We start from the raw sequence: 13,649 nt of genomic DNA, 5'->3' as shown, positions 1-13,649 counted from the left end.
TGTTAGATGGTGCGTTGTCTGCGGTGCATATCGTAACGCTTATCGCGTAGGAAAATTCACATTAATTCACTGACTCACGCTTTCGTTTGCTTCCCGTGTTCCCGTGTTGCTGTCGGACGCCAAAAGATTGCAGGTTTTTTTTTTATTACCAGCTTTGGGAGCTGCAGCGCTGATAACGGTACGTTTTACACTTTAACCTATGATATGATGCGCAACGAATTTACAACAACCCCCCCCAACACGGGAGTACCCCGGTAGAGGGAGGGTAGAGGGCACCCTCCACATTTGAAACGAGGTAATCGTGTTGGCGAAGGTCAACCGTGGGATCTTGGGGGCTTTTCCATCCGACCATTCTCGCCACGCCATTCACACCGAATTCTGGATCCGGCGTCTTTGGGGAGGGGATGATGGCCGGGGCAGAAAGCGCTAATCAAGGGAGGGGTGTTGCGGGTGCAATAAAATAATCCATTACAATGGCAATCGCTGCGCCAACACTTTGCCTGGGACGCTCGTGCCGCGAGCTGTGAAAGGGACGGCTGTCAATCGTTATCGGTTCCGCGGTTTAGATTGTAAATTAAAGTGTCAAACGAAAGCAAATTGCTGGCGACATACAACAGAACCGTAAACAATAGCGAATAGAGCTGTTGCACATAGCAATTGTTTGCTTACAAATAACGCTAGCGGTGCTACAGAGTTGCCAGAGCTGCCAACTGTTTGAAATGAAACGGTCCGGTTGAAATCGCGTTTGTGAATGTTTTGAATTACTTGGAGAAAGCCTAATACTAACAATCTAACATCTGGCAGCTTGGGTCCGGTTGCAAGGTGGCGACAGAACTCCTCCGGGAATCATCGTTCCGAGTCGCTTGCTCCGCAATGTGTTACCAACCATCGGTTAGCAGCTCAAAAATAAAATAGACTTTGGCCGCAGCAGCAGCAGCAGCAACAGGCAGAAGCAGAGCACAGAGAGACAGCGAGCAAGACTGCCAGACACAAGAAGCCGGGGGCAGGACCGTAACGTTAGCCCTTTTGGTACGGCGCTACGGCGATGTGTTCTAGTTTCGTCTGCCGCCGCCGCCGCCGCCGCTACCACTGCCTTGTCCGTGACGGAGCTGTGTGTGTGTGTGTTGGGGAGTGTACTTTTGCCTTAGATTTTCTCTCTTTCCTTCCGTCCCAAGGGTCTAGCATCCACTTGGGTTGCATTGGTGACGCTTTTTTGTTACCGACTTCACCCGAACATGATCTTGCTGGTCTCGAAACCGTTCGCGCACGCTTGTCGTCTCTATGCTGATTGTGCATGTAATCTCTTGTGCCAGTGTTTTGTACTACACACGCACACACACGCTCAGACATACCCTGCGTTTGACCTCCGCCCGTGTGTCGCCATGTGTCGCCGTGACGAAGGCAACCTAGTTTTAAATAACTCCCGCAGCTCCGGCCCTACCGCTACTACTCCTCATTAGCGAAGCTGCTATGCTGCGATCTCACCATTTTACGCCTGCATGTCTTGTACAGCATGATGCTGCGTTTTGTATTTACAGTTTGCTATTAATACGAACCACCACGGTTACGATTTGGATCGCAGTGTAATCTGTTTTTGCATCGGACTCGATCGGGCCACAGCAAGTTTGCGGATGTTTGTATCATAACAGGGTGAAAACTTTTCCACGCACGCAATTGATATAATTGCACGGTCAGATGGCAACTCCAGCACCCTCTGCTATCGTTACCTACTGCTTAAAAGTGGATAGTAGCTGCTGCAAATACGATCGGGCTGGTTGAGTTTGTCCCCAGTTGCTCTTTCTCTCTCTATCTGTCCTTTGAAATGCTGGTGTTGCATCACGAAGCATTTATTATCGGAAGACCTACCTCAAGACCTTCCCCATTTTCTAGTCCACCTTTTACCTGTTTTCTGTGCATGTGTATGTGTTTGTATACAGCTAACCCCATCCGATGGCGCTGTACTCCGATCGCAGGGTTCTGCACTACTTTTCAAGGGTGTCTCTGCCCTTGTGCCGCAGCAGTGTAGTGTAAACATGTTGGCGCCATCACCACCAATCGGGGTGAGCACAACAACCACTACAACAGGGGATCACGGGACAGGGAGGGAAATACATTAAAAACAGCGCCGCGTCAGCGCCGATCGACCTCGATCGAAGAGACGGGGGTAAACCCAAAGGAAACAAAAAGGGTTTTAACAACATGACACAAAACAACAATCCATCCAAACTGATCGATGGGCAGAATAAAAGCAAAAAAACAAAACCCCTCACGGCAATAATAATCACAAATTTGCTGAAACACTTTCTCTTCCGTTACCACCGAGAGTGTGTGTGTGTGTGTGTGTGTGTGTGTGTGTGTGTGTGTGTGTGTGTGTTTTTTGTCTGATGCCTGGAGTTGGGTTGGATATGGTTGGACTTTGGTACGCGCGCGCCTCCACTGTGCAGTAAATGCATCGATCGCGTTTCATGCGCAGTGGTTCGGTAGGAAGGGAAAAGGCAGGGTCCTCACTAATAGAATGGCAGTAGAATGTTAGCGGTCGTTTCTGTTCCTTGTTGGGTTGAGTGAAACCAAAAGAAAAAGAAGAAAAAAAAGCTTCATGTGACTGCTCACACACGCTCGTCCATCGAGTATCCAATTTCACCGAGGCGAAAAAATTAAAAGAATAAAAACAAAAATCGCGGAGAAGACACTGACCTCCGATCGTGGCCCTTTCCAAACTGCCGTGGAAACAGGCGGCTCGCTAGGTCGCAGTTTACCTTAGCAACAGTCGCGGGGAAACTTTGGACCGATCGGTCGATGGCGGCTGCTCGATTTTGCAAATCGAAAACATACAAACCGCCGTTTGGGAGTAGCGATAACCATCAATCGGGGGCAAGGGAGCTGGAGGCTTGGGACCGTATCAAAAGGTTATCAAGCAATTCGATGCATCTCGGCGATTGCGAATAAGGGCGTGTGGGGAAATCAGGGATGGAGGAGTGCATTGCGGCGCCTACTAACCTGGGGCGCGCCGGGGCCAATGGGTGTGTGCTGTTTTGCTGTGACTATTTTTACCCCGCAGTGGCGCTATATTTGGAGCCCTGCATTACGGATGCACTTATCAGCGGCGAGAGTTTGCTAAGCAATAATTACAATCTTTCATTGAACAGAAAGGTACAGAGGGATTTGTAGCAAATTGTGCTGAATTATCGCACACTGGCTGTACACACTGATATGAAACGGTGGCTTTGTGGCTAAGTCTTTGTTGTTCATGCTCAAGTTGTAGTTGTAAGAAATTCATTGACCGCGATTTGGTTGGTGCTGCTGGTACATAAGGGGGGGGGGGGATGGGGGGGCTAAAGGTTGAACATGATTGCTCTTAATTGACAGATACGCGAGGGATTGGTTCGACCATGCAGCATGACAGTTCGGGCATGCTAATTGCTACTGATTGTGTTTGGCGACGGAATGTTTGCTATGGAATTGGGATATGTTTTATTTCTTTTCGCTGTTCAGTTAATTGGACTGTTCAAACACTTTCTACGGTTTATCGGCAAGGCAATAAAAGTCCCATAGAAAGCAAAACAAACAATAAATGAAGTAATAAGAATAACGTGGTGGAAAGGTTCGCAGTCGTCGTAAGTTGCTATTGTACAGTATTGCAACATCAGTTAAAAATCAATTTGAGTAGTGTCATTTAGAGCCAGATCGAACTGTTTGATAACATCCCAGGCTACAGGCTAGTCGCATGTCCGCAGTTCCGTAACTCGCTGCATAATGTAGAAGGTTCTTTTTGCTTCTTCATCGTCGACTGCCAAGGTTGATTGAATGATAAGCTTCAACAAAGTATGTTCCAGGTCAAGCCGAAAGGGAGCCTCCGCAAGGACATATGGCATAACACAACGATCAATGTTCGGTTTTTTTGTTGCTGTGTGTGTTATAGTTGGTAGTACGCGTTTGTCTTGCTATGCATACACACCACTGCTAAATTTAGTACCAATTCACTAATGTTCCCTGTTCTCTGGTCTGGCTTTGTTGGCAACAAACGTATCGATTCCCCTTTCCATTGATGACCATCGAAAATCGATATGCTAAGGGAATGGGAGAAAGGACAAGAGACCAAAGAACCACGAGCCTTGTCCGTGGACTTTGGATGGATAGTTTCTATCAACACGGCCACATACATACCCACCCAAAATGTCCATCCTTTCACCTTCAAAAGGGCTAGAAAGCGCGTGTGCTACTCGTTAGATTCACACGCGCCATCCAAAAATCCGCCCGAATGCGCGCGGTTGAGAAAGTTCTGAAAATAGTTCTCAGTTTTTGTGCCGCGGGTGCCGCAAAAAAAAAAGAAGCAACAACATCGGGTGTTTAAATACACACACACACGCTGAGTGCACATCACGGGTTTTGGCTTGGTTGTGTCTGATCTTTCAAACGCCTCAGCAAACAATCCAGTGCGCGGGCGACCAGTGCATGGGGGTCCCGTGGTATATGATTTATCTTTCAGCTGCTTGGTCAAGGATTTCCCGCTTAGTTAGAACCGGCATCGGAGACGCATTGGGAGCTCCAATGAGGGTTTGCGGTTTCGTCACCGTTTTTTTTGTTGCTTTACATATATGCTGTGGTCGGCGACAGTTACTACACAAGCGGGCGTTACACGAGCACGGCGCACTGCGCTGGCAGTCGGGCAGTGATGAGTTTATTCTTAGCAATGGGTGGGGTACGGTTAGCCGCAGCTCTTCGTGCTTGATTGCGTGGCAAATCCACGCGGTCATATGACAACGGTCGATGGTGGGGCGCGTGGTCAGCAGCAGAGCGGATCGTGCGAAACGGATTCGGTGGTGACGGCGACGCGGCATGGCGTTAACCGATGGACGCGACGTTTAGTTATGTCTTTGTAAGAGTTTGTCACCCGTCCAAGCGCAAGAGAGTAATTAGCGCCCGAACGGCTTGCTTTTTCCGTGGGCCAAGCTGTACCAGAAGGGAAAGGGATGGTTTCACTTTATGACGCCGCTAGAAATGCATCTTAAAAAGGAACTTTTAAACGATTTTATCGTACTTTTGAAATGTAATAATTGGCATGCCCATCATGTTATGCTGCAAATGCGAAAATAAACCCTTTCGATCATACCACCAATTCGTCAACATATATCACCCCACTCTTCCACACTGCTTTATCGATAAGCAGTGTGGAAGCGTTGGTAGTGGCTGGGTTTTATTTTTAAAGCCAGCCGGCAACTAAATTTAGTTCGCTTAAACTACAACCACCCTGTACAATCAAGCAAACGCGACGGAAACCTACGGCGAAAAACGGGATCGCCCGTGTGCTCATCTCCCTCCCGTTGGCTGCATTCTGATCGGATTGTGCGATTGTGCCCAGAGACACCCATACCCTTGGGAAGGATCGTGCGTGCGTCAACGCAGCACGCACCTTCCAAGACCGAAACCGCGCCCGGGAAAGTCCTTCGCTTTCTCCTTCGGATTGTTTACGGTACGGTGATCCAAACACCCGAAAAGGAGGGTCATCGGTAGGGAGGGACCGGGGGCGAACCCGGTACAGCAGGTATACCAACAATGTTTGGCACTGATGTTTGGTTCCGAGCCCCGAGTGCAATCGTTTGTAAGTTTCGTGTCTTGATGCAGCAACGCAAACGATTTATTGCAATTGCGCCGAATTTGATTGTTGGCATCTCGCACAAACATTGATCCTTTTGATGGTGATGATGATTAACACCATCAGCTGTGTGTCTACCGTGTGAAAGCAAACGCACCCTAGACACTGTATCAGACGACGAACCGGGAAGTCGTGCTGGGGGTCCCTGCCGGTGTCACTGTACGCGCGATCGCGTAGAATAAATCAATGCAAGGCTTGCGGGCAAAAAATCATCTTACCACCCGCGTTCTGAGTTGGTGTTTATATATATGTGTGTGAGTGTGTCCACTTCCCCATGCACTGGGCAGAGGGAGAGAGTTTGAAATCTTTGTCCGCCGGGTAACTGCGCCAAACGAGCCAAGGCAAACCGATCGCTCATCGTCGCCGCTGCTTGGCGCGCGTTTATGAATGAATGCGGTTACGCGAACGTGTGCGGATTTGTGGGTAGTGAGTGTGTTTTTTTGTTGCTTCATTTCATTTTGCTGCTGTAATGTACCACCACCGCTCGCCATTCGTCATTACCATATTCAATCTTCGCACCTCAGTGACGGTGACGATCTTTCGCATCCGTCGGGGGGAAGAAGATTTGCTTCACTTTTACTCTCGTTGGCGGTTGCACTCAGGTCAAGACGGTGCTGTGACGGCGGTAACGACGACGACGACGATGATGATGATGATCTAGATGAGGGTGGTGCTGTGTGCGAAAACTGACAAGAGTACGAATCTTCAATCATTTTGGTTGTTGTTTTTTGTGGCATAAAACGGAGACAGTCTCGCTGTTGTTTTTCCTTCATAGGAACTTTTGCTGATAAAGTAAATAGACATATCTTTGGAAGAAAGGATTCTTTTAAGAATTCTATCAATAAACGAGCACTATTGTCTGTCTCCAAGATAGAGCGCTCATTATGTGAAGTTTCCACTCAATTCCACACTGAAAACATTTCCCTTTGAAATTTCGTCTGCTGAACAGCTGCGCTACTTTGTAGACTGCCGAAATGGCGCACGATTGAACTGTTCGAATGAATCAACGTGTCTCCAAAACGCCTCGCAGCTTAAGCCGAGGTGGTCATCCCACGCGCTAGTGCCAGTTAGACACACCGTGGCTTTGTGGTGGCACTTGGGGAGAGCCACCGCAGCTTAAACCGGGAGCCGCCTGCTGGAGCTTAACTTTATGTCCTCCCGTTACGTAAATGTAGTGCGGCTTTGGCCACATCCACTATGGCATAACGATGACTGCAGATGCTCTTATGCAAGAGTACCAGAAAATGAAAAAAAAAAAAACGAGAACAATCTTATGCAAAACGAGTGAATTGATTTACAGATGCAAAACACCACTTTTGCTGGCAGTTCATCACAGTCCAATGGGAAGCCATAAACCGTTCAAAGTGCCCGCGTTTTAAAGCGTTTACTTTCGCGATTCACTGCAAGAAGGTATGCAAGGATAAAACGGCGGCTGTAAGTACTACCTCAAGAGCACTTACTACGCCACCTTTGGGCGCTCCTTGAACGACACTTCCTATGTGTGTCGGTGCGCTTGCAACTCACCGCCGACGCGCTCGGTCCACCTGGTGTTGTGGGGTCACCCCCGGGCCAGTAAACCATAAAGTCTCGCCACTGCTGCCAATAGAAAGGTATAGCCCGGTACATATATCAGCCCGCAGGTACTTGTCGTAGCACCCACACCGAGCGGGGTGATGTTGGTGCCTGTCTTGCTTCCTGCTAGACGGCCCTGCGCGCATGGATGAATCAGCAGCGGCGGTCGAGTTGTGAGCCGAAATGGGTCAGGCTTCGAATCCCCACGCAATCGATTGTATCGTTGTATGTAATTGTACCGATGCAGGACATATTAGTACCAACCTCTGGTTTAAGAATTTATCCCATCTGATCACCTTACCGTGTGCACCTTTGGACGTTTGAGCAAAAAATCACCACCCCCTTCGAGTGCGAACCACTGCACTTACATAAAAGACACACACAAAAGTCAATCTTTAGCTTCCCTCCCATCCCCACATGTGTTGGCACGTTCCCGATTCGTCTCATCGTCGTCGCGGTCGTCGTTTTCGTTTGGGTGTCAGCACCCGGCAGCGCTGTGTTGTGTTGTCCATCGGCACTAATTTTACTCACAGAACATCGAAACCACACACGCCACAGCACCCGCCTGGGTTGAAAATAGTGCTGCTGCTGCTTGTGCTTGAAATGAAAATCCACCCACAGATCCCCTGTCCCCCTCTTTACTAACAAAACTGATTGTTTTGCTTTCGTTGCAGATGCTCCCAACGATGTGCTGTATATGATATGTGGAGTCGTCATCGCCATGGTCCTCGTGGGCCTCATCATAGTTTTAGTTGCAGTTACGATCAGGTGAGTGTGATTTGCCGTTTTAGAACACGTTCTTGGCGTCCTCGGTTTTGTGTGCAGGCTTTGAAGCGGTTTAGAAAAATTAAAACAAAACTGATGCTATATTTATTAGAGGACACACCCTCTGAATTGATCCTGAAATACTAAGGTTCTCGCTTATAGAGAACCGCGCAACAACAGTTGGACAGACAAACGTTGGAACTGTATTCTTTGTTGGAGGTTGTAGGTTTGGGCTTGATATGGCCTTGAAAAGGGATGACAATCACTATTACTCTTTCCACCTCCATTATCAAAGACGGCAGACATGGCCAAGACATGTACGGAGCGAATTCCACTACGAAATACGATCTTACATCCGCTAATGTAAATGCCAAACAGTGGAGCTTTTGAGGTTTGAGGCTAACGAGTGTGCGCATTTTTTGTTGCGGTTACTGGTGTTGGTATTGTTGTTGTTGTTACGACTAATAGTTTACAAACACGGCCCTGGGAGGCTATTTTAAGCTTCTGTTTACCCCCGCGTGCGGCTGGAGTGTGTTTGGCAATCGCTTGCCAACGCTCCACTTCCACCAGCAGCGTTACTCGTTTTACTTTGTGGAGTTACCTTTATTTTTTTTTGTAGTTGCCCTCCTCCCAACAACTACTGTATCTACGAAAGGTAAACGGGAAGTGGCTTGCGCGAAGAGTCAAAGCGTGTGAACACGCGATCCACCCGGATTTGCCAAGGCCAGTGCCAGAGCTGGCGAAGGTACGGATGCGCTCCACACGCGCTTGAGGATGAGCCTAATCTCAAGCGGTAATCCCGACTGAAGAGGACCTGAAGAGGTCGTTTATCAAGCTCTTGAAGATTCTAATCGATTCGCTGATCCCCTCCAACCCATGCGCTTTCTTAAATTCAGAACTGAAGTAAAGCTTCGGTTCGATCTCAACCCAACGTCGGATGAAGAACTTAATTGTCGCTTCGTCCAAGCCTGTACACCTGTACTTGATTAATCGAAAAGCGTGGCACACAAGGATTCAAATTTTAACCCCCCCCCCCCCCCCCCCTTCTCGGTAAGGCGAAAAACAACATGGCAGACTTCTTTTTGTCTTCCCTCTAATCAAGATTTGCTCAAATTCTCAATCCCCTCGGGGAGGTCACCATCACCTCAGGAAGTGAACTTGGGCGGACCAAAATGTGTAAGCAAAAAACTAATCCCATGCGAAGAGCGATCATTAATATTCATCGGCGCATTTTGTACGGCGCGGTTTATGGGCGATCATAGCAGCGATGTCAGCAGCTCTTCAGACGTCGGCTGTGTGACGTCTCTTACCGAGCTGGCGGGGGTTTTTGTATACATTTGTGGAGTAATTGGCGACCCGTTCACGCTCGCATTCTGTGTTGTTATGGTTTGGTCCGGCAGCTTCGTTGCGGTTTGTACCGGTTTGGTGGCGCTGCTGCTTCCGCGCATGCTGGAGCGTAGAGAAGTGCAACTACGTGCGATCGCGAAGAACTCACCGCTCCTCCTTCGCGGCTTCTTTGTTGCTGGCCCGTGTCGGAAGGGGAATCGGTTGGGCCGGGAGGATGGTCGAGAGTTCGATCAACTCTTTCCGGTTGGTTTGTTTTGGATCGTGAAATGTTTATACGCCCGGGCACGGACCGGAGACCGTTGTTGCGCTCACTTCCGCGTTTCCAGTGCGTGTGTTTGTTTGTAGTGCTAGTGTGAGTGGTTTTCGGTGGCAGCAGGTTCCGCTGGTACTGAAGTACCGTTGGGATTTATTCTCAACGGTGGGGGATTGTGATGGCGGCCAAGATAGCCCGTCGTGTGCGGCTTTGGATTTCCATTTTTTTTATGTTTTACGCCAGAAGCGATAACGGACACTTGAATGCTCCACGCGCAGCTCCAATAACTACGCTTAGCTGGCGTCTAAGGGTGACTCCGCTTTCCCACAGAGCCGCAAAGAGTTCCCTTTTGCCGCTTTTGTTACATAACACCGCAGACACTAGCGCAGCAGAAGCATCCTCATTCAGTGGCAACGTCACAGCCGAGGGTCACAGCGCTACTGATAGCCCAAAATGAGTGACTTTTGGAGAAATTTGAGCGGAGTTTCGGACCCCTCGAGGACTGGGAGATATTTCGGGTGCCACCGAAATACATCCACTTCAGTTCATGCGCCCCGCTTATGGGAATTTCCACATGGCAGACCGAATCCCGGTCCGGCCCAGACGACAACGTTGGTGTAATATAACGCCCCCGGCCAAGTGTCCAATTGTGTCCACACTAACGGAGTGGGAGTGCGAACTCAGCTCAGTCGTTTGCCTTTCGTACCCTTGGGGAGTTCTTCTTCCTCCTCCTCTTCTTCAGTTGTACCGGTATGGTGTCCGGTAGCAGTCGCGTGTAGCATCCGACACCAGGCCCGTAAAGTCTTCCGTAACGGACCGCGGGTGATGTTTTACGGGTTATTTTCAGCTCGCCAGTACCCGCACATTAGTACAGAACACTGGCCTCCAGGTCTAGGCGGCGAACCTGAGCTTCGCTGTTTTGCGCTTTGTTCTAGGGTAGAACGAACGCACGGTTGGCACGAGCGCGCTCTGGGGTGTTCGCTACGCTCTTCGAAGGTCAACCACGACAGCGGGACTGCCACCACACAACTACCAGGTCCGCGTCCAGTTAAGGAAACGCGTGTCGAACAATGCCATGTACAGGGCCCTGTGGTGATTGGAGAGGCAACGGGACCGGTGCGGTTAGGCGGTGTTCGCGTGCGTAGTTGCAACAAATCGCCACCAGCGAGGAACGGCTGAGTGCACGACAAATGCACGACAAAACAAAAAATAAGAACCCAACGTTCTAGGTTGTGTGCGGTCTCGATCGACGCCGCGATCAAGCCCTGACCCTGCTCTAGCTCTCTAGCGCCGCCAGCACTGTTTCCGCTCCCGTTTCTAATGCCGATATGGGGCCGATTAGACACGACGGGGGGTTTGCGAGAGCTGCTCGAGCTTTGCAAAGCAAATTATGAAACATCAGCGTTCGCGCACACACAGCGCAGTCGGTAGTCGGTAGGAGTTGTTTGACGGGGAGAACTACTTTATACGACTGCACATGCTCTCTCTCTCTCTCTCACACACACCAGAGTGCAGTGTCGACACGGAACATACGGAACAAGTCTCGGCTGGATGGAAATTTTGAAATGTCATTTGAAAAATGTTGTAGAACGAAGTGAAACTGTTACGGGGGCGCTAAATCGTTAAATTCTCGTCCGCCACGTGTAGGGACTGTGTTTGTAAGCATTGTTTGGACCGTGCTTGAAATGTCGATTTTCTTCAACGCCTTACAACATCAAGCATGTGTTGCAAAAATTCCCTCGAACAGGTCTCGACGCCGGTTTCTCCCGGAAGAGGGTATGGTGGGGATGGTGTTTACAAAAAATCCCACTGTTAAAATGCTAAATTCGAAAACAAAAAATCCCTAGCATCTGACGACACCGCTTGAAATTCCAGCAACAATCAATACTGGTACACAAATAACTATACCGTCAACAACAACAACAAGAAAGTGGTCGAACGTCTGGGAAACACGTGCGCTGTTAGAACGTAACGTTTTTGTCCATAAATGTTTCCTGCAACAGACCTACGCCTTGATTTCGCCCAACTTTCAGCCGATTAGCACAAACATCGCCGAAATGACGCAGAACTTATTTGAACGTGCCGTTTCGCTGCAGTTCGCGTGTTCCAGAAATCAGCAAACGTTCTAAAAACGGCTCTTGCGCGGCTTTTGCGTAATTGGCGTTTGCGCGCACACACGCCAGGCTACATTATCAGCCAGCAGTGGAAATTAAGCAAGAAAGTGATGCTCTTCGTTCACACCAGCCTCTGATACAGACCAGAGGCTAGGCCGTCGTTGGGACCCATGTTGGTCGTTGTTGGTCGGTGCCAATCACAGCAGGCCCTGCTTTGCCCCACGATCAATCGTGCGCATCTATTAAGTTATTGTCAAAACAATCTGTCGATTTGAACGCTCCCGGGGGTCAGAGTTTAGGTATCGGTCGGGGGTCAGTCGGTATTGTTGATTGTCCGTTTCGGTGTTGATTATTTACGCGAAATGGCCAATTCGTTCAATTTGTGTCGACATTGGAGAAATTACGAAACATGGAGCAACGCGGGTTGCTTCCGAAAGTGAGGTTAACATTGCAAATTGAAAGTGTCACAGCAACCCTTACGGTCGTGTTACGGCCAGCAGCTGCTGTGTGCCGTGTAGTGCAATTGGAAGGCTTTGTTGGTTGGTGTAAGCGAGGAGGAAGTTTATGTATTTTTGGCAAATGCCGGGTGTGCCACTAACTGATAGATGGAATGGCAATGTTACTGCTTTCGCGATCAAAACGTGGGATTACTAGCATTAAGGGTTTAACAGTTGATAGTAGCTCACCACAACTGGGGTGTGGTTGTAAATTAACCGCGAGGGTTTCGTTTGATGTGTGACCGTTTATCGTTGGGTGCGGGAAGTTCTTAATCGAATGACAGGAATGTCATTCAACTGATAAAAACACCATATCAGCGTGTCGAGCAAAATATGTGAGCACGATGAGTCTTTCATGTGTTATTTTTTCTGAGCTTGTGCAGAGCTGCGTGATTCCATTTCCCCTTTCTTTTTTTTATCTTTTTACTGGATGCGATCAAATATGGCGTCAGGGGCAGCTTCGGGTCGGATCCAAACAAAGGCAACGGCTCTTTTCCATTTCGTGGCAGCAAGCAACATCGACTCTTCTTCGGGTCGATTCACCCATGCCCGCGCGCAAAGTTCGTTGATCATCCGGCCTAAGATCATTACCCTCGTATATAGGGCGCTCATGGCTCAATTATGCTGCTGAAGCCGATGCTCCCGATGGAGAAAAAAAGCATCACGGATCGAGTTCTGAGCAGCAAGGCAGACGGGCAGGCAGGCAGGCAGGCAGGCTACTCACGAGCGACCAACGGCTTTCGTAGGGACGACGCCTTCTGGAGCGCGTTTTGGGTGCAGGAGTTCCCATCCCTTTCCCGTTTCCCGAGCTGTGACCACCGCTGCATCGCTGCGGGACTTCCAGACGGCGGAGTCGCATGAGTCAGCTTCGGCTCGGGGTTTCGTGAGCAAAACGGGGATTACTCTCAGCTCGTGAGCGAACTGCTGCTGCTACGGCTGCTGCAAGCGATCATTCACCGACAGAGTTTCGATACAGAGCCGTTTCTCGCTGTCGTTTCCCCGCCGTCCATGCCTGTGCTCCGTTGAAGGCTCCGGGGTTTTGCGTTCGCTTTAGCAGGGGGAAACTCCAACAACTGGTTGGCCGTACAATCCCTCCCTGTAGACCTGCGGTTGATGCTGCCAGTCTGGGCCGCGTACAGTTGCCAACGTGCTCTCTCTCGGTTTTGTTTCCCTCCTGCTGCTGCTGCTGCTGTGTGTGTGTTACGGTCGGTTAGTTTCTTCGGTTAAAACTAGCGGTCCACCGCTGCTCGCAAACCAGTCCCCGACCAAATGTGCCTCTGAGCGGAGCGCGTGTAGCGAGCAACCACATTGCGTATAGCGCAGCCATCGCTGTGCGTGCCTGTTCGACGATCTTTGTGTGCGCGTTTCGCGTGTTTCGTGTGCATTCGTGCGTGCGTGCGCTTGTATGGTAGTGTGTGCTTGTGTGGAAGCGAATGTCATCAGCTGTT

At 49.6% G+C, this 13,649-nt stretch overlaps 1 protein-coding gene across 11 annotated transcripts in view; it reads left to right on the top strand.

Moving 5' to 3' along the window:
- The window catches only part of LOC3290623 (protein catecholamines up), an 83,763-nt gene that overhangs the window by 57,504 nt on the left and 12,610 nt on the right, over positions 1–13,649 (top strand). For all 11 annotated transcript variants that reach the window (XM_061641746.1, XM_061641750.1, XM_061641747.1 and 8 more), the window contains one exon: positions 7,900–7,993. In XM_061641746.1, the coding sequence (XP_061497730.1) occupies positions 7,900–7,993 (94 nt within the window). The remainder of the gene's footprint in view (positions 1–7,899; positions 7,994–13,649) is intronic.

The sequence above is a fragment of the Anopheles gambiae genome, chromosome 2 (genome assembly GCF_943734735.2).
Source record: "Anopheles gambiae chromosome 2, idAnoGambNW_F1_1, whole genome shotgun sequence".
In the NCBI taxonomy this organism is placed as follows: Eukaryota; Metazoa; Arthropoda; class Insecta; order Diptera; family Culicidae; genus Anopheles; species Anopheles gambiae.
Note: the sequence above shows the minus strand (reverse complement) of the source record. Positions and strands in the feature narration are given on the sequence as shown.